Source organism: Anser brachyrhynchus (genome assembly GCF_964034855.1).
Source record: "Anser brachyrhynchus genome assembly, chromosome: 7".
Lineage (NCBI taxonomy): Eukaryota > Metazoa > Chordata > Aves > Anseriformes > Anatidae > Anser > Anser brachyrhynchus.
This window is the reverse complement of record NC_137701.1, coordinates 40443745-40464367: the sequence shown is the minus strand read 5'-3', so window position 1 is coordinate 40464367 and position 20623 is coordinate 40443745. Positions and strand designations below refer to the sequence as shown.

At 47.9% G+C, this 20623-nt stretch overlaps 1 protein-coding gene across 8 annotated transcripts in view; it reads right to left on the bottom strand.

The window, feature by feature from the left end:
• The window catches only part of FMNL2 (formin like 2), a 125760-nt gene that overhangs the window by 12460 nt on the left and 92677 nt on the right, over window positions 1-20623 (bottom strand). For all 8 annotated transcript variants that reach the window (XR_013953490.1, XM_080599412.1, XM_080599417.1 and 5 more), the window contains exons 10-17: window positions 13317-13391; window positions 9530-9640; window positions 8526-8675; window positions 6345-6446; window positions 5174-5489; window positions 4575-4772; window positions 1069-1193; window positions 316-518 (exon numbers count right to left, since the gene is read on the bottom strand). Coding sequence is in view for 7 of the 8 variants with exons in the window: in XM_080599412.1 (XP_080455538.1) it covers window positions 316-518; window positions 1069-1193; window positions 4575-4772; window positions 5174-5489; window positions 6345-6446; window positions 8526-8675; window positions 9530-9640; window positions 13317-13391 (1280 nt within the window). In the remaining variant the exon portion in view is untranslated. The remainder of the gene's footprint in view (window positions 1-315; window positions 519-1068; window positions 1194-4574; window positions 4773-5173; window positions 5490-6344; window positions 6447-8525; window positions 8676-9529; window positions 9641-13316; window positions 13392-20623) is intronic.

Here is a 20623-nt window from a genome sequence, read left to right as displayed (position 1 = left end):
AAAGGATCGTGTAAACAGGACGAGAGATTCAGTGTGCAATGGCACGCTGTGGATTCACATGAATTAGGTTCTTTAATAAAAGACGTGTTAATTTGTTAAGCCTATACAGTGATACAGCAACATAAAACTGCAAGTTAACATACTTCAGTACAAGGGAATCTGATTTGTGGGAATTCAGAATGGTTCCATCCTTCTCTTGGATTTTTTCCAGATGCAAAAACATTTACATCAACTGCCAATTCAAAACCATTCCACTTACCAAAAATCACAGTAAATCTTGACTATGACTTCTTTGCTGACAAGTGTTTTACTTACACATGAATAGCTTTGCATATTTCATCTGCCGTCTTTCCAGCTTTCCTTAAAGTAATGGCAAGGTTTTTGGCCCTGTTTGCATCCAGTAACGTGACTTTGTTCGACCCTTTCTGAGTTATTTTTTGCTTGCTTGAAGTAAGATCAATGGCTGGACCTTGGGCTTTTGTTTTGAATATTTCTTCAAATTCATCCACATTTAAATCCTAAAAAGGAAAGAACATGATTTATCCCTCCCGCAGCAAGTATCACAGCCCGCACTGCCTAACGGTGGACCAGAGCTGCAGTAAAACCCTGTGGCTGCAGCAGAGTACTTCAGGCTGTGGCTGCAGGGTGTAGTAAACATGTGCTCCCGAGTTAGTAACCAGGAAATTTGGCCTCCACCCCAAATAGTCCATGCAGCCACGTGCATCTTCAGGGCACAGGGACCACGCACCACCTGAGTACTCAGCCCTGCTCCGTGCTGCTTTAGGCTTCTTTCCCTGGCGTGCAGCCCACACGTGCCCAAACCCACCAGGCTGGACCAGCAATTTTAGGCTGGGAAAACCGAATCTTCCTCTTGGTTGATCTGCTTTAAACAAATGCACATAATAATTGTGCACTTTTTATAATCAATACCAGCAGCTACAAGGACTCCTTACTGGGTACCACAGGCCACTGGATGACCTGTTTCCAAAATCTCTCTCCGCAAAAGCCAGCATTGACTCAGGTTATGGACAGAAGTGGGAAGCAGAAGACAGCAGACAGCACTCGTACCTCCAGGATCCTTTCGTCATCTATTTCGTTGAAGACTGTCCCATTGATCTGGTTGGGTTTGAGGGCGACCCAGTTGAAAACTGGCATGCGGAACTTGGTCTTGATCGGCTTCTTGATTTTCACAGCTAGAGACACCAGAGGAAAGGAAATGATAAATTCCCCGACAGCTGAATAACACCCCATGCGCCCAGACTGTGGTCTTTAGAGTCGGTATTTCAGCACTGGAGAAAGAACTGGCCAGAGCTAAACTATCACCCTGAAAAACCTGAAAAGATCCTGCTGCCTCGACGGGCAAGCAGTGCAGAGAGGCTTTTACCCAGCCCTTCGGCTGGTTCAGGCCCAGCGTTTGCAGGACGGGACTGAACCACCAGCTGCAGCTTAGGACACCTTTCCCTAAGCGATGTGGAGGGAGGGTGTGCTGCTGGCAGCCGATGGGTCGCAAAGTTCAGCCCAAGACAGGGGACGAGAAGCAGAGAAGCCCCCCTCCCCAGGTTTTGGTACCCTGCTGCAATGGGGCAGCGCGGCTTCAGACGGGCCAGGTTTGTCTTTTAAAGGCCAAGGGGTGGGCAGCAGCACACGTGAGCTTCCACACAGCTGAAATAATGGGTCTGGTCTTCTCGGGTTGTGCAGAGTTTGTGTGCTTTAGTAACTTACACAGGGAAGCTACAGAAAATGAAGGTTAACTACTGCCATTAATCAGTGAACAGAGTACAAAAAGTAATGTTGGGGCAAGGAAAACAACACAACTCTGTTGCTATTCCTCCAGAAGTGCAGGGTACATTAGTAATTTTGGTAATTCGGTGCTCATTTCTTTGTAAGTTGAGGTACATACAGTGTTGTTAGTTGCCACAAAATCGGGATGTTCATTAAAGTAATCAATCAACGTGTTGCTCCAAAATTATTTAGAAAATGAGCCATTTCTATCCAAACTGCAAGCAGGAAACAGAAGCCCTGGTCCCTCATCTCCAGTGCTGGAAAAAAGAGCCATTTCTCTGCAAGCCTGGGCGCTCGCACAGAGGCAGGCAGGTGAGAGCAGCCCCGCTGCCCCCATGCCCCCCACCTCCCCAGCTGAGGATGCTCAGAACCACAGCACTGCGCAGCAGACTCGTGTTTCCCCAAGGTGCCAACGGTTCACATCTGATTTATTTCAATCCAGTATTTGCTGCAAGGAAGAAGTCTTGGCTCCTTCCTACCCTGCATCTGTAGTGGGAGGAAGCTCTCTCATTTTTTGATGCTGTGTACAGATGCTAGCTTTCTTCCCCTGTGATTTCAGAAGATGGATTTTCCCAGCTTGCATAGCACTTGAGCAAATAATTATTTTACTTTTGCCTAGCAAGTCTGTGTGTATGTTTTGGGCAGGACAGAGACCACCTGCTTCAGGAGACACTCTCCCGTTGTGCACCGGGGCCAGATGAACGATGAAAACATTTCTCTCACTTTGTCCTCCCACTTTTAAAAGAATTGAGTTGTGCATCTGTGTACCTTTTGGGCTCATGCTCATATTGCAGGGACACTGCAGAGAATAAATTACTGGCAAGACAATTCGCTCGAAACAAAAAACCGTCAGTGAGTAAAAGGGAACATACACAATATTCAACTTGCAAGTCTGTATTTTGAGAAATACATTCACCCAACTGGAAGACATGAACACGCATGATAAACTTCTGCTCATCTAAGCCAAATGGTTTTACTCTTTGTACAATTAATGTGTTTACTTCTAAATAATTCCTAAAATAAAAAAAGACTTTTTTTCCAAGCTGAAACATCTATGAAAAAAACATTTTCATCTGATGCATACATTAGAATAGATTAGTAACTGCTGCTGGGTTATTTCAGGACAGGAAGGGAAACGAACTGCCTCGTGAGCCAGCTCCCACCTCAGCTAATCAAAATCCCTTAAAAATTCCCTTCCTCCTCCCTTACAGAGACCCAGCAGCAGCTGGCAAGGTAACGCCCCTGGGAGCTGCACCACTGAGGGCAGCACACTGGGGACGTGGTCACGGCTGGGTACAGACCCCGAGGAAGGCATCTGCAACTGGTGGAGGCTGCCCAGTCTCAGTGCTTCAGCCTTTGGGGGAAAAAAGACAATTCTTGATGTGAATGGTGCAAAGAGTGTGGCTGGCGGACAGCTCAAAAGAAACCACACATCTTAATTACTTGCTGAAGTGCTTTGCTGAATCAGGGCCTCAGAGTGGCCAAATCCTGCTGGTTGGCAGCACACCCGAACGCCTGCTCCTGCTCCACCCAGCACCCCTCTGCGGCAGCCTGCACCCCTCCCTCCACCTCCCGGACGGGCACACGCGTCCGCGGCACACACAGGTCACGGCACAGAGGGACAGAGGGGGACAGGGGAGAAGAGAGTTAAATACTTAGCAGAGAGCAACCTACAGAAGAGCTTGATTGGCCCGTCTAATCAGGAAGCAGAAAGAACAGAGAAAAAAGTGTTAGTGATGGTCAGAACAGCAAGGTTTATCGCTTCACTGCTTCCCCTCCAACCCTGAAGGGACTGTGCTGAGCAGCCTCCGCACTCGAGGAGCACCAAGCACTGCAGCACGGCTCGCTCCGCTGCTCCGTCCCCGCACACCAGGACACCAGGCTAAGGCAGGGGTCTTCTCCACGTGGAAAGACCTCTGGAGAACAGGCTGGCCCAGCAGAGGCTGAAGGGAGCGCCTGCTTGCAAGTTTTCTGCTCTGCTCCCCCAGCCACGGTGCCAAGCAGCGCTGCACGCTGCAGGACCACTGCGCTGCTCTGGGAAACCCACTGGGGACAGATTAACCCATAACCTCAACCAAGCATCGTCTTTTGTTCTTTTTTTTTTTAATACACCCTGGGACCCTCCAATTCCACGATGCTTTTCGCTTTCAGAAAAAAAAAAATTAAAGGCTGGAATCTGGAATACTTAATTAGTTTAATAATAAAAAAAAAGCTATTAATCAGACCTTCTCAGTCTCTGGAATCATAATGTACTCTTGAGATTTCCTGCAGGGGAAGGGGTGTGATACCAATTAACATTCACTTGCTCTGTGAGATGCTTGGCATATGATAGAGAGTGCATAAAAACATGATTGAAGATGGGTCAGGAAATTTTTCTTCCTTCCAAAATATTACAAAAAGTTTGCCATTTTTTTTCACAGATATTTCTTCATCATGTTCTGAGCAGAAATCAAAACCATGAAGCTTTGCATTTCTTTCAAAACCATATTTTGTTCACTTCAAGCCAAAAATGATGATGTTAGAAAAATATTTCTGGCAACAGCTTTAGTTTCACTGAAGAAGTCATCTCTCACAGACCAAACCAAATCTGTTTGATTGATAAATGATCTTTCCTTTTATAAATCCCTCTAAGTATAATACCAGATAGAGATAAAGAGTATTGGTTAGGCGACTAAGAGAAAAAAAGTCCCACCTCGGTATCCTGTCCCCTCTAGTCCACATGCCCCGGCCTTGCCTTTGCTTACTTTGCAGGCAAACCCTCAGCACGCTGGGGAAACGCGGGGGTGTTTTACCTGCAAGCCCTGAGTTGAAAACCACGGTGGGAGAGGCTGTCCCGGGCAGGGGGGGAGCTGACGGCGGGGGCGGCGGGGGCAGCGGAGCCGCAGGAGCGGTGTCCAAAGCTGGACCTGGGAGAGGAGGTGGTGGTGGCGGCGGCGGCGGTGGAGGCGGGGGTGGAGGCGGCATTGGCACCGTCACAGGGCCGTTTTGCACTACGGAAAGAAGGAGAGAAGAGAAGAGGTACTGCCAGGAACAGAAATCAGAATGTCACAAGCCGCCGCAGAACAACTCACAACAGAGCCCACCACCCTCCTTGCCCCCCCCCCAGCTCTCCTCTCCACCTCTATACTAGCCAGGTATTTGCTGGACCCTTCACCACACTACTTCGGTATATGAGCACGGGACGAAACCACCCTAATGAAAGAAGCCAGTGTTTTTTTTCCTGCCAACTGAAAAGCTCAGAAATGGATCAAACAAACCTGACCTGCAAGCTCGTTACAACAACTGAAGGTGGTTTTTTGGTGTAAGGCCACCGTGCCTGACCCCGGCACAACAAACCCCCAGCTCTCAAGCTCCCGGCCAGCCCGTGTTTCGGGGACGTGACGCTTCTTACCTGCCTCAGATGCTGCTGCTAAGGCTGGTAGTGGTGGTGGAGGTGGTGGCAAGGGGACAGAAGTTGCTGCTCCAGCAACCGGTGTGACACACGCGCCGGCCACAGCCTCTGAGCCTGCCGGCACCATCCCAGAGGCCAGAGCCACAGGAAGAATAGAGATGTCACCATCACCTTTCTTCTGGATCTTAATGGTCCCCTGCTTCTCCAGTTCATGGATCTTTTTCTCCAGCGTTGACTGTCGCTGGATGGCTTCCTCTTTTTCTTTCACCATTTTTCTCAAGGTGTGAACCTGGGTATTTGCATCTTTGTAGATTTCCTGTGAATGCCACACAAACAAGTCATTTGCAGTTTTATTCACAAAACAGAATACCAACACCAGCAACAGCAGGCAGCCTGACACCAGACCGTGGGCTGCACCAGGCATTATCTAACGAAGCATTTTGACACAAACCATACATCTTCATTGGGGAGGAAGGCCTCCTTTTTGTTTTTTCCACACTAGAGGTAAGGCTGTGTGCAGTACTGAGACCTATGCACAGCAGATGTACTCTACCTTGATTTTGATTTTAACTCGGAGTATCTGCTGCCTTGCTGGTTGCTCTGCCTATGAGCAGATGTTGACCCATAAAAGGGGAAGTATGAACAGAGCTCCTGATCTGGAGGGGAGGTTGTACCTGCAAGCACCCAAGGCAGACACTCAGAAGGAACCCTAGAAGCTGCCATGCTTTGGGACACATTTAGGCTGAAGTTAGTATTACATTAACAATTTTTGTTACTAAAATAGAACGCCAAGAAAAAAAGTCTGGGTTGTGCACAGAAAGCAGGCTGTGCTTGATGCTGTGCTACCTGAGTCTGAAAGACTCCAGTTCCACCTCAAACTCCTCTCCACAGCCAACCAGATGTGCAAAACTCAACCAGCAACGCTACAGACCTGAGCAATAGGATGTACTTGCCTAGTTCACTGATTTGCTGGCACACTCAAAGAGTTAAATGTCCATCTCTGCGAGCACAGACAAATAAATCTACTTGAAATCTGTTCTAGGTTCAAAATTAGAAAGCTAATGGAAATTGCTCAACCCATTAAAACAGTCATTACCTCCCAGACATGAAACGCACAGCAGATCCCTCCGCTGAAATGTGGCATCAGCCAGAGTTTTCCTACTGCACTTACCCGAATCACATCCAGTTCTTTGTTTCTTTGCATAAGCTGTTTTTCCAGTTCCACAATCTTTGCCATAGCTTCATTCTCCGTATCTTGGAGTTTTTCAGATAACTATTGTACAATAGAGAAATAAATTATGTAAGTAACAATAATTTTCTCAAACAAAATGTCAGCAACACTTGTCGGAAAGAGCAAGGGGTCCTGCGTGGAGGAATCAGGTGGCACCAAGCGCCCTACTGAAGGGCTGATGATGGTGAACGTTACCCTTCAGCTCTGACTAGCAGGCAGCCTGGCTGGAATACAGTCACGAGCCTGTCCAGTTAGTCTACTCTACAGTAAAAACTTAAAATGCAATTATTTTGTATACACATCAAGTTTGATCTGAAACCCAAAAAACCCCACAATCCTACAATGGCACTGTTGAAAGCCAATAGATGACGAAGTGGTGGGACCTGTAAATATCTCCTCTCACAATTGAGCTAATTTAATTAGCAATTTATGAGAGTTCATTCTTTCCCATGGTCTTTTGATTTATTTCTATTTTTTACCAGCCCCACAAACCTGGGGTCTGGAAGCCATGATGTTCATGTTGGCTTTTTCCATTACCAGTAATCACTCTGATTCAGACAAGGCTGGTGAAGGTGGTACTGGTCTTTGTATTTTTGAGATTAAAATCTGAAATTCTGTTATTAATATTTCTGTCAACAAATAACAGAAAATTATGTCCATACTCCTGGGATTAGTCTAGTTTGTGTAACAGGAGATCAGAAGTCAGCCCTTAATATTTTGCCACCAAAGTAAACCATTATGTTTCTAAACAGCTGAAAGATCTGCAAAGCAACCCGTGCCATTTCTACCACATCATTTTTCTCTAGCAGAAGAGCACCTCAGAGTGGCAGATACTGCACTGGAAGGGTTTTTTTAATATATTTATTCTAAGTGATGGCCACATAGGACTGGTAATAGAATGACCCTTTCCTGAAGTATGGAAAACACTTTTATTTAATTTTAAAACAGCCAAGCCACGTTTTCTGGACTAAAGTGACTGACACCAAGAAGAGATGGGACAGAAAAGCGATGAGCAAACACCAGATATCTGCACACTGCTATTTTTCAGCCCATGTTACTAAGCCCTTGCCTCCTGAGCCCAGCAACAGGTTTGAAGGCATCACAGCAGCTATCTGCTCCGCACGCCCCCTCCTCCAGCACGGGACACGGCCCTGCCCCACGGATCCAGCAGGAGCCCCGCGGCAGTGGCCACACTCCACCTGCCTGCTCCCGCTTCACACATCCTTGCCGCGAGGGCTGGAAGCCACACAGAGCTTTCACTGTGCTTTTGGAGTTGGAGATCCTTATCTACTCTATTTACTGGTACTGAGAATTTGCTATGGAATTTGCTATGGAATTTGCCATTTCTACATAAGTTAGCTTCCCCAGCTCATAACAATGCTTTGCAGTGGCTCTGTGTGCCCAGTGCCTCCACCCAGAACCACAACCAAACAGAAGCTAAAACCTCCAAAGCTGCAAAGCTGTGGCGCCAGGACCTCCACAGGCAAATGAGTCAAATAATGACTGCTCTCTGCTCAGCACCTCCACGTGGAGACAATTCCCCCTTCAGCCCACCACGGCTTTTGGGGGATAAATGGGCTGATGGTATCGAGGTACTTGAGGAATGCAGCGGTGGCCATGTAAGCTCTCAGACAGGCAGGTGCTGCACAGCAAGGACCAAACTGGCCCTTAACATACACACAAACTGCACATTGAGCTGCACGCTAAAAAGTCAATCCTATTCCTTTATAACAAGCTGGGGGCTGTGTGAGATAGTAAATAAGACATTTTCTCATCAGGTCAATAAACATCTTACGAACAAATCTTTGAAGCAAGTGGTGAACCCAGTTAACTAAAATACGCAGCATGTGAGGTTCAAAATACACCATGGAAGCACCCAGGAAGTTTACCTGCCTGAGATTTCCAGAATTCCTTCATTTGCCACACATCTTTTCATCCCCCATAACGAAAACACAGCAGTCCCCAGGCTCCCTTTAAAGTAATACTCCTCACCCCAAAGGTTCTAGCCCCCACTATGCTTTTATGTCTACCTCTTGAAAGAAAGGGGAAATACCAAAGCCTCTGTGCAGAACAGGCTCTGCACCACTCCAAAGGTAAAAGTGACTTCAGTTTTGTACTAACATGGGAAATATTTTCTTCCAGTTCTTCAACTCTTTCCAGGGCTGCATTCTTGGTTTCAGCGTCCTCCAGTAATGCTCCCACGTCAAAAACGTTATCCAGGTAAGCTTGAATTTGCACCTGCAGTTTGTCGCTCTCTGTGTGTTTCAATTTCTGTAAATCCAAAAATAAAAAGCTGTCACTCAGCACAGGCAGCAAATTGAAGAAACATAATTGCACACAGTGAAAAGGGGGAGGGAGAACAGTGGGAGCTCGGCCACTTCCAACATTCAGGAATTTTAATTTTAACATTTTAACAACACTCTGTATTTTAACATTAGCTGGGGTGAAAAATGGTAAACAGTCATTTTTGAAGACCAAACATCCAGAACTTTCAAATAAAAATGAGCACTGTCTTATCTTCAATTACTACAGAGGGTACCACTGAGCAGGGACTTTTTCAAATGGGAGACGGACGGGGCCCTGCAGCTTGAGGCAGTGCCCGTCCGTACCATCTCCACGCAGCGAGCACCTCCAGGCACGGTGCTCGCGGCCCGAGGCCGAAGGTCAGCGCACGGCCTGCACCATGCAGTGCCACGCCACTGCCACAGAGAGCGGCTGTGGTTCATCCTCCCCTTGTTATCAGACGAAGCTACCAATTTAGCTCCCGGTCTGTAATTCCAGCTCGCAGCAGTGGGTTTTTCTCCCCTGGCGGCAGGGTGGCTCCAGGCCGCAGCCCTGTCAGGCACCGAAGCACGGCGGTTTCAGCAGAGGCTGTGGGGCCGCCCTGTGCTGCCCTCCTGAAAGCTGTCGGAGGCAGCACGTTTGGGGCAGCAGGAGGCTTGGCCTCCTCATACTGCCTACCTGCTGCCTCCCCGGCCTCGCTCATGTCCCCGCTGCCCTCAGGGCAGAGGCAGGAGCAGCCCGGCTCTCCGGGCAAGGCCCACACACGCCAACAGCCTCACGCTGCAAATGAGCTCACCCATCTGGCGAGCGCCAGCCACGTGTAGGAACCTGGCCATACTCACGTCCAAGTACTCGTCCAGGCCCAGTTTTGTAAATTCATACTGCAGGTGGACTCGGAAGTTCATGTCCTCCACCGAGTGGACAACGATGTTGATGAACTGCATGCAGGCCACCTGCAAGAGGAACCATCACGGGTCAGCACGGCGGGGCACACAGTGCTAGTGACCGCACTTTGTTACGGCTGCTGCCAAGGGAAACTGTGATTTGCTGTTCTGCAGCTTTTTTTTTCCCCATCAGCATTGGATTCAGGCTTACAGGGTGTTTGTCTGTTGTGATAAAGGGAAACACGGATTCCAGAAATTAAGTCATGTCTGTGGAGCCTACCTTTATTGCACGCTGCTTGGCTTCCCATGCCAGCTCGCACTGCGAGACATCACACAAGCACACAAGTGCTTAAGAAAACAATGCCGTGTTCCAAAACTGCCTTTAAAAGTGAGATTAATTTTGCAACTGGAACCCTTAAGTTGGAAGAGGGGACTTAACAAAAGGTGCTTTGTTATTTGCAGAAAGCGTGTTTTAAAATCTGTGGTTTGGTAACTGAGCAAGGGACCAGACCATAGAGCTGGCACGCCACCACGTCCAAGCACAGTGCAGACAAGACAAAGGCCCTCGAGCGAAGGGGGCCGTGAGCCCTAGGAGCAGCAGAGCAAGCTGCCTGCAGAAGGGCAGGAAGTGGGCCAGGAACCCCACAAAGGTTTGTTTTTTATGGGAACGTAAGGCACAGCCAAATCCCACTCTGCACATCCCCAACTCTTTCAGCTCTCGGGTGACCACCTCCGTGTCGCTCCCTGAGCTGCTCTGAGAGGGTTCGCCTCGTCCTTGATGTGTCCCTCTAGGGCATAAGCCAGTCCTGCTGGAGGCACTGTGACAGAAGTAATACCACATTCCCAGCATTTACTGAGATAGCTCCTAGGTTTCTAGAACGAACGCAAGCCTCCAGGCGACTCCACGTCTCTGGGATGCTTTGTGGGAAGACAGAACTGAAGGCCGCCCTCTGGATTTCCAGTTTGCTACTGGAAACTGGCCAGTTCCCTGTTTCAAGGCCCAAGAATAAACTAGTGGGCAAGTGTCTGTTGCACGGTGGCCTTTGACAGCAGGTTTGGGGATGGGATGCCCATTCTCCCAACCTGAGCTAGCTTAGGAGCCATCAGGAACCACAGGGCCACAAGCTCCTGGGGTGTCTCATCCCTGCCACTCAACGTGCACCCATTTCTTACCCAAACAACCCTGCTCGCGCAGTTGGTTTTGACTCTCTGCATGGCAGAGGACTCCTTCCAGTTTCTGTGGTGAACTCTGGTTCCTCCTAGGGCCGGTGCCGGCCTTGGCCAGCTGAACACTGCTGTCCTGTCAGATCTCCCAGAGCCAAATTTCCTTATTTCAAAAGCGCTCTTGTTATACTTGCTTTGGCTCTCACAACATTAGGGCCAAATTCTCATTTCCTTTCTCAGATCCTTACATACACAACTAAGGAATTTATCAAGTCAAAGAAAATTAATCTAAGAAAGTTGCTTTTAAAATGAAGTAAGTCAATGTCAACAACAGGAACCTTCTCTAAAATACTTTTGCCTTTTTGTTGTTCTTTCCTCCCATTAGATCCACGCAATTAACTGCAGCCCCTTTGAGCTCCAGCCTCCCAGACAACTCTTGTCTTCTCCCTCTAGGGCAGCCCGAAAGCCAGGTCCTGCAGGAATAGCTCTCTGTTTATCTTCACTCCTTACGACTACTTGAATTACTCGAGCTTTAACGTTACGTCCTGGAGCCATTTCATCCCATCCCGCAGAAATGAACGACTTCTGCCTTCGTAACGCACCCTTGGCAAACGGTGCAGCCTGCAGGTCCCCGCAGCACAGCACCGCAGAGGCAGCGGGCAGGAGCTCTCTGCACAGCTCCACGTCTCAGCTCCGCACCTTGGTTCCTCGGCTCCGCACCTCTCGCACCTCTCTTGCAGCCCCGCGCCCCCTCCTCGCCCCCAGGCGCATTTCCCAGCTATTGCTCGCAGCAGCATGTGGAGCGCGTTAGGGCCAGATGGTGACAAATCTGCCAAATCGTTCGTCATGAGCTCTCTCCTCTAGCTCTAGGCTTGTCATATATTCAAGCCCTCAGTCAATGGAAGCAACCCAAAGGTGCAGACTTTATTAGTAGTTGGGCAAGTTCTGAAAAAACTCTATTTATCCTTTTTCAAGCAAATTTCACCACTACATTCAACCTGAGAGGACCGGGGAATGTTCTTACAGATGAAACAGGCTGCCCAGTTGGATGCTGAATATTCACAGCTCACCAGGCTTATACAGACATGCTGGCAGGTACATTCCCTGTTCCAACCTCACAATACACCATTTCTTATCTTAAATTAAGGTGAGGGATGATTGTTTCCAATAAAGGGGACAAATCCTGTAGCTCACAAGAAGGTGGCAGGCCGCAGGCTGGTGCCACTGTCTTGCTTGCAGACTGCACTACGCTGCGCTGCTCTCCTGCTCCCCAAATACAATCACCCTTCCCTGGGAGCACAGCAGAAACAACCAAGAGTTGGGTGCTTAGGACTGACAAATCTTCCTGTTAAATTACAGGCTGAACTGTACGCACATCTGAGAGTACTTAATGTATACTGTGACTAGCAACAAGTCCTTACTGGGACTGCAATAAGGAACAAGTCCAACTGTAACATGTCACAGAGTTACTGAGAGCAGCTTGCTAACTTTAGTAAAATTGCAGGGATCACTATAACACTTTTTTTTTTTTTTAACTATGAGAAAAAGGTCATCCTATCTTGCTCACACTGCTTCCTTTTGATTCTGCCATCACCTCGTGGGTGCAAACCTGGCCCTGGCCACTGTGGCTGCAAGTCACTGACACTGGGGTCTTCAAAGCCAGTAGAAAGCACCCCACCAGCTGGTTTAATGCCTAATTCCTGGCAGAAAGAGGTCTTTAACATGAAGCTCTGCACTACAATGGTATAAAGTGTCACACATGCTTCACAGCGACCCTACAAATGGCCAATATGACCAGGTGGGAAACTCCTGCTCTCCCCTCACCTACAAACAGGATCGTGTCATATTCGAGGCACTGGGCATGAGTAGTGCAAGGGAGACTGCACCAACCATATCTGAACTGCATTTGTTTCGTAATTAAAAATAGACCTTCCAACCAAAATGACCACCCACTTGCCACAGGCTTTAAAGAAATAGATACAGAAGTATTTTTTGTATCAAGTACGTAACCAGCCAGCTCATCCTTGTCACGTCCCTCTGTCTTTCACGTGCTTCCAACGTGCAAGTTGGCGTTGGCATCTGTGGGTGCCAGTAAGATCTTCCTCTCTTGCTGTTTTCTGCTGTGCTCCAGGGGAAGTGGATTTGGTGAATAATCATACACATGCACATTGAGGAACCAAAGTGGTGAAAACTACTGCTATTTTTATCTACAGATAAGGACAGACAGCAGCTGCAGTGAGTCTCTCCCACACTTCCCTGTCTGTGATTTTGAGGATGTTGGCCCATGTACAGAATATGCATCTTGATATTGCAGATGCAGCTATCCTGCCACATACAAATAGCACACGCAACCAAAGGCTACTTTCCTACTGCCATTGCTGTGGTAGAAGACATTTCTTGACGGCAAGTCAACTGAAACTAAAAAAATACGAGAGTTATACTATGCAGTTTAGAACATTAAAAAATTGCGCTGTGGTAATTTTAGGCCAAGGATCATACACATCACAACGCTGCGTGTGACAGCAGGAACAGACACAGTAAGTAGAGAAACCCAAGTTTGCTGACAATAAAGAGTGCTCACCATGAAGTCTATATTGTTGTCTTCATTTCGGAAGTGCTCCATCAGCTTCTCAAAGCGCTGTTTCTCTCCACACACCTATAAAAGAATCACCACGTGTATGTTAAACTGCAATTGGCAAGAGAGAGTATTAAAAACATTTAAAAAGCAGCTTCTATGCTTGCTCAGAATCTCTCTATCCACGTTCCCTCTCTTGTTACAAATATTCTTCTTCATGACAAATCCAGCTGAGGATTCACAGCAATACCCGTTCTCCAATTATAATTCTTCATAGCTCTTTTCCCCCTAAAAATTTAGGGATACCCACCGCGTGTACAAGTGTTACAACAGAGTTACGCTAGGCTATGCCACAGGAAGACTTGGCCTCTCTTACAGCTCAGAATTGGTTTTCCACTGTAACATAATGTAATTAGGAAGAAGACCAAATTACAGAGAGGAAAAAAGGAAAATTATCACAGGCTAAATGAGGAGCGAAATGCATCAGCACAACGATCAGCTGCTCAGAATTACAGAGCTGTAATACAGGGGTGCTGGCAGGAAACACATCCAACTTGAGGGAGAAATAAGATCAAAGATAAAGTAGGTCTCAGTATATTGCTTAAATCTTATTACTCCCCCATAGCTTCTCTGGCTGAGTCCTCGTTTTCTCGGCAGACAAATGATCTGAGTGATTCCCAACAAACTCACAAAACACTAAACACACTGCAAAGTGAAAGGGAACGTGGAGTGGGCACCGCTGCCCTCCTTTTGTTCGAAGAACAAAACCCTTGGTGAGCCCATGAGGCTTCTTTCTTTCTTAACCAGACTTCAGGCAAACATCTGGGGAGTGCTGGATGCTACTGTGAGGCGGACACAAATGAATCAGCACGATTACAACCCCAGGGAGCCAGCCACTTCACAGAGCGGTAACTCCGGCAGCTACCACCACGGCTCCTCATTCCAGATCTGAGAACATCAGCTGCTGCTTCCCTCAAGAGCCAGCTCATCATGCAGCATTTACGTGAAATTAGCCAATGAATGGTAATTAGGGTTGGTGGGAGCACTGGGTGCTTCTTTGGGAACTAAGCCCTCTGGGGCGAGGATTGCTTCTCTGGATGCATTTCTACAGTGCCTCCACAGCAGGACCACATCCCTGGCCCAGGTTTCCACCTACTCCCCCAAAGCAAATTCTTTCCAAAGTATGCATTGCTATTACTAATCCCCCCTCAGCTTTCTCTTTTTAGCTGTCTCTGTCTTGCAGTATTTATCTCCACCAAGAAGGCAGACCTCGCTGAAGTCGGCGGGAGGTTTTGCACAGTTTAATGGGACCTAAACTCAGCTGATCGCTGGATTTGCAAAGCACTGCCTGTGGTGGACTGCTGGGTGCTCCTTCCCCTGCTTTCTGCTGTCTGTTACGACCGAAGGAAATCTATTTGCAGTGCACATGACACACCTTCTGTCATTCCCATGCAAAATTGTCATAACTGGGTTATTATTCATGTATCTGTGGTCCGTACCTGACGTCAATGGGATGTCTGTCACTGGATCTCTGTACGAGGTCAGTGACAATGGTTATGACGGACTATTTGCTAACACTACCATCGATATTCACGGCCGCAGTGCCACAGCTTGCAACTAATGGGCCCGGTGCTGGCTCAGCAACCGCACGCATCTGCTAGGCAGGGTGCCGAAGGTGTACACCAGCACTGGCTAAAATGGTGTTTAAAATGCAGCGTGTTTCTGCTAAACCTCAGACTCAGAAGAAATACTTCAGTAACACAGCCCGCACCCTTGTGAAAAACAGACCGTGCTCGTTGGTCAGGCAAATTGTCACAATCATAAACCCAAAGGACTCGGCTCTCTGTACAGCCTGCATCATGGAAGGGGTTTCAAAGCACTCAACACTCTTACGTGGGCTGCTCCACTCTGCCTGTAAAACACACGTTAAGGCCCAAGATACAGTGAAACGGAGCTGAGACAGACCCACTTGGATGCAGCAAGTCTTGCTGTGCTGTCTGGCCCGCAGCTGTGCAGTGGGAGAAGGATGCAAGACCTGTCTCTGCTTAGCAGAGCAGGGCCCTGGGACGTGAAAAGGACAGGTGGGTTTGGAGAGACACCGGTCATTCAGCTTCAGGCTTTAAATCTTCCGTCTAACTCCAGGGTTTTCTTCATGGGTAATCTTCTTGAAGCCTTCCAGGAATCATCTTTCGCCGGGAGATCAAAGCCCAAACACTGTATACAGAGTTAGGGCAGCTCCAAAATGTTTCTAACTAAAACCAAGGGCAAACGAGTGAGTTCCTGCTCCTGCCCCGCAACACACTGCGGGGTGGTGGCACAAGAGCTGGCCTCACTTAGGAGACTTAGGCTCTGCAAAGCTACCAGATGTCCAAACTCAACTCCAAAATGGCCAGAAGTGCCCTTGGGAAGATACAGAGACAGATACAGAGCTCATCGTGAGCATCTGGCTGAACAAGTGTGCATTTAAAAGCAAAAGCTCAAATGAGTGCTCTCCGGCAGGGACCAGAGCATCTCTGTATTACTCTCTGCGCGCAGAACCAGGAATGGTTTCTGCGCAAAGAAGCTCAGCTTCAGTGAGCATGCAGCAACCTGACCTTCCTCAGGGACTCACTGTGAGCACCCTGCCAGGCACCCTCTTACCGAGGGCCGTCAGACTCACTCCCTGCTGCCCGGGAAGAGGCCGGCCGCTGCTGCTTCGTGCACGCCTCCCTGGGCCATGTATGCTCCCTGGCAGAAGCAGCACGCCCTTCAGGAGGAGAAGGGATGAGTCGCTGCAAAGAGACTCATTTCCCCCGGGAAGAGTCAAACCCAGGATCTGGCAGGGCTTCAGGGACCCACTTGCACTGTAAAGATCAAAGGCAGCAGCTGCCCGCTGATGCAGTTTGATTTCAGAGGCATACACTGGGCCTGATCCAATTCCCTCTCAAACCAAACCCGAAGAAGCCTCTCCTTGATTTGCACCACAGGCTGCTTAGCTGTGCTCATCCCTGCATTATTATCCAAGCCATTTTTTTCCTGCTATAGTAACTGGCATGGTATTTCAATTCAACCAACAGCAAGTCCTTCCTACACTCTTCGTACCCTCCCATTACCACAAAACAGTTGGAGTCAATACAACGAAAGAAAAAATAGGTTCGTCTCAAGTTAGAGCTCTTTAAACAATTACACCTCTCCTGTAGCCACTTTGGACAAAATGGAGAGGACTTAAACAAGATCATGTACTATGGAAACAAACATGACAATGGCACATAGGATCACTCAACAAGACAAGCCAGAAGGACTGATTTCTGGGAAATCTAATGTAAACCGTTCCACATGGATGAGAAAAGCTGACATAAACAACCACCAGCCATTTAGCGTTGACTAATTAAGTCAGGGAGCAACTTGACGTGACAGAAGCCCGGCAGACAATTGCCAGTCATGGGAATCCAGCAGCCCCGGCTGGCTGGATTCGGCAGCTGATAGCAACAGGAAAAGCACCAACAACCTGTGGCTTTCAGCGGCTGCTTGCAGATATTTCACACTATCATCAGATGAGTCAGTGCTGGGAACATGTGTGCTTCAAGAGAGACAGTGAGCTGACTTTCACGAAATGATATAATTTATCCTGGAAGATTAAAGAGAGCGAAACTGTAGATGAAGCCTACAGCCTGAAGATTGGCCGAAATCCAAGGCGAATGCTGAAATCAAATCCCACCGCATAAAACCATATGTTGCCATTTATATTTGAATAAATTTCCAAGGTCTGTCATTTGCATTGGAAGTACGGCTGGGACTAAGAAAGACCGATCTTTCTTTTATTAGCATCATTCTATGTATGAAGAAAGATTAAATGGGTTACCGCAGCTATAATAAGCCTCTGTCTCTACTTAGGTTGTGAAAAAATCTTTTTAGGTTGCGTTAAGCCCACGTCGTTCTGGAAGAACAATGTGGCTTTATGGAGAGCCACCCACGAAGGGTCCTTTCTCTGGAAGGGCTCTGGGTGCTAACGAGGTAAGCCCTTTGCGGACGCATTACAAAGGTACAAAGCAGCGCTGTAAGGAAGCAAAAGGATCTGTTATGAAAAATGTTGTGACAATTGCATCCGTATCCACCTGGCAGTGCTGTCAGGTCGCGCAGTTCACATCTAGACCACCCAGGAGCAAAGTTCAAAGGCGGCAGCGCTCGCGCTGCTCCCGCTCACGTGGCCTTTGGAGAAAGGCAGCCGGGGCAGACAGCACACGGCAACAGGGCTATTTTGAAAAAAGGGCCACGTTTTCATGCGCAGTGTCAGACAAAGTGAAAACCCAGGCTGACTGAAGCACATCATCCTCCTGCCCCGGGTAATTATCTAACGACACAAAGCATCACCTGGGGAACCGAGCTTGCGACCAAACCTCACCACCAGCCAACGCAGCGAGCTCCGTATGGAGACGGCAGGGAACGCAAGCTGTATTTTCAGGCTTTCAAGCTGCAGCTTTGTTGGCCAACAGTGCAAATCGCACACTACAAGCCACAGCTGCCAGACCTCTATCTCCTCCGCATCTGGAGGACCGATGCTCGCACGCCTGAGACACGGAGCCCATGCAGCCCAGGAGCTGCCTGCTGCAGCCGCCCCGGTGCGAGTCACTTGTTACTGAAGGGCTAAATTTGAAACACACAAACCTTAGCAGAGGCTTTGCAACGCAGCACCATTATCTGTCAGTGCGAGTGTTCAAGTGACCATCTAACCATGTGGTGCCCAAAGGTTATTTTAAGCTGCTGCCTGCTCCTTCCACAACCCTCTGAGAGCAGTAAGAGCGACTGATCTCATGCGAGGAGCATCATTGCAGGGCACACATGCACTGTGCACGTGAACACAGCCCATACTGGGTGCGGTGTTATAAACAGCCTGATGTATATGCAACCCAAAAATTCATGCGACCCTTTGTAAACCTTTCCTCCTGTCTGTGCTCCTTTGTCCCGGCGGCACAATGCTTGCTTTCTCTCCCCCACAACAGCCCACTGTGGTCAGCAGATCCCACCACCGGCAAGCAGCGCTCAACAGGAACACTTTGTTTTGACTGATCATGCTGACATTTTTTCAGTTCGCTGAAGAACAAAAAATCAATTTTCTCATAAGTTACTGGTTAAGTAAAGAGTTACTTAATACTTACTAGGTTAAAATACCTCTTACTTCTCTACCAGCAGGGTTAAGGCTCCCTGAAAATACTGCTGCAGTAGAAAAGACAACAAATGTATTTACATTTTCCAGCACTTGCAAACTGTTTCTTCTAGCACTGAGTTATTATAATGGCCTGTAAGAATAACCCGGCTCTGCTGTTTTCAGTGCTGTCACTCATTATTCAAATAGAGAAATCTGACCCTGAATTCAGTATTGTGAAAAGTTAGGGCTGAACAATATTGTCTCACTTCGCTGGAGTGAAAACCGAGGGAGGTAAACAAAGAGGTTCATTTGCCATGCCTCGGCTTTCCAGCTCGCTGCACAGCAATCCAAATGAATCCTGCCATTATACGCCCGGCATCGCCGTCATGAGTAGACGATGTGCGATGGGACTGCAGTTCTGCTCACCTGTCAGATACGGCAGAGCAGCGAACAAATAAGTCAATTAAACTGGTGTTAAACCAGAGGAAGTGCCAGCGTCCCGGACCGTGCTCCTTCCTCACCCGCGGGCCTGCAGGGAGCTATGCTGACTCTTCTCGGCCGAGCAGACAGGAGAGTTCAGACGCTGGGATAACCACAAAATGAGAAGCTTCCCAAAAGTTTCCTGGATTATCTGAATTCCAAGTGTATTTTTGGCATTTCCTCATCTTAGAGCAAAATGAGGTGGTCTTCTGAGAAATATGGTTCATCTTAAAAAAAGCACCTCTATTCTTTTTTTATTTTAAAACTCTAAAATTATTTCCCATATGGAGAAGCACACAAGCATCCACTCACCTTACTGAATTCAATTATTTTGGTATATGCTTATATAATAAGCAACTTAACTGCTTCGCTGGGTTAGAGCCAAAGTCGGGAAGTGTTTCCTGCAGAGAGCCAGGATTATTTCTGGCTGGCTTTCTGTCTCGCAACCGATCGCAGTCAATTCTTCTGCCTCCTCGGTTTGGTTTAAAACTACAATTATGCTTATTAAAAAAAAAAAAAAAGAGAGTGGTAGAGCCCTCTGGTCTTTTCTCAGAAATACTTAGCTGTTATTTAAGTAAAGCCTATGTTCAAAATGGAGATTAACAAAAAGCTGAATAAGGATCTAAGATTTTGCTCCTTAAAATGTTAGTTCAGAATGCTGCAAAGTATATCCACAAACTGAAAAACTGCCATTTTCAGATCTTCACAAAAGCTGAAGAAATTAGTATTTGCAAAAAAAAAAAAAAGGTCTTTGTAACTGTTTTCACTGTGCAACACATCAGAGCTGTTGGGTTTGGACTTTTTTCAACAAGTAAACTTACTGAAGTTGTTCACTTACTGGCTACTACACTTTTGGTAAATAAAAAGCTTATGAAGAATGCAAATTAAACAGCTAATTAGAAATGCTGCAAAAAATAAAAAGATAAAAAAGAAGCAAGGCCAAGATGAGCTGGAAAACAGCTTTTTGCATTCATAGCCTCAACGAGTTTTTATTTAGTTCTGCTTAATGAGAACTTTTTTGTTGGTTCTATTTCTGGCCAATCTCACCAGACTTCTCCACCAGCCTGCACTGCAAGCACAAGGTCCTTCAACCCAGCCCAACAGGCAAAGGTGTATATCTTTATATATGCACATATATGTGTATGTATGTATATAAATACAGATATTTAACAGGCAAAGCATTATGAGACCTCTGCTGGGAGCGCACAACCTTCCAAAATTGCACGGTGGAGCAGCAGCAGCCCACACCCCACCTCAGGACTGGCCCCGAGGATCCCGAGCCGTGGTTGCCATCTGGGCACCACCACGTACACTCGCAGTGAGCCCAGCAAAGGCACGGTGCCCAGGCCGGCAGCTCCCTCCCGCAGGGCTGCAGCTGCCCGCAGCCAGCCCCTGAGCCTGCCTGTCTTGTCAGCAGAGGGGATGCCCGGAGGTGATCCCCCATCGGCAGCAGGCTCCCATCGTGCTCGCCTCACACCACCTGGGAGCAGACAGACAGGAGCTGCCCCCTGTTCAAAGATGTTCCGGTCTTCGGCAGGATACCAGCCAGGTCAGCTGGGAGAGCAGACGCTTCTCAGCAAGCTGCAGGCTTGGTTCTTCTCCCGTTCTCTGTCTCAGCCCTGTACAACATTCAGCTTCCCACTAGCACCAAGTGCAGCAGAACGTTTCCTGCGCACCCGCCCTCAGCACAGAGGCATGCGAGCGCTAC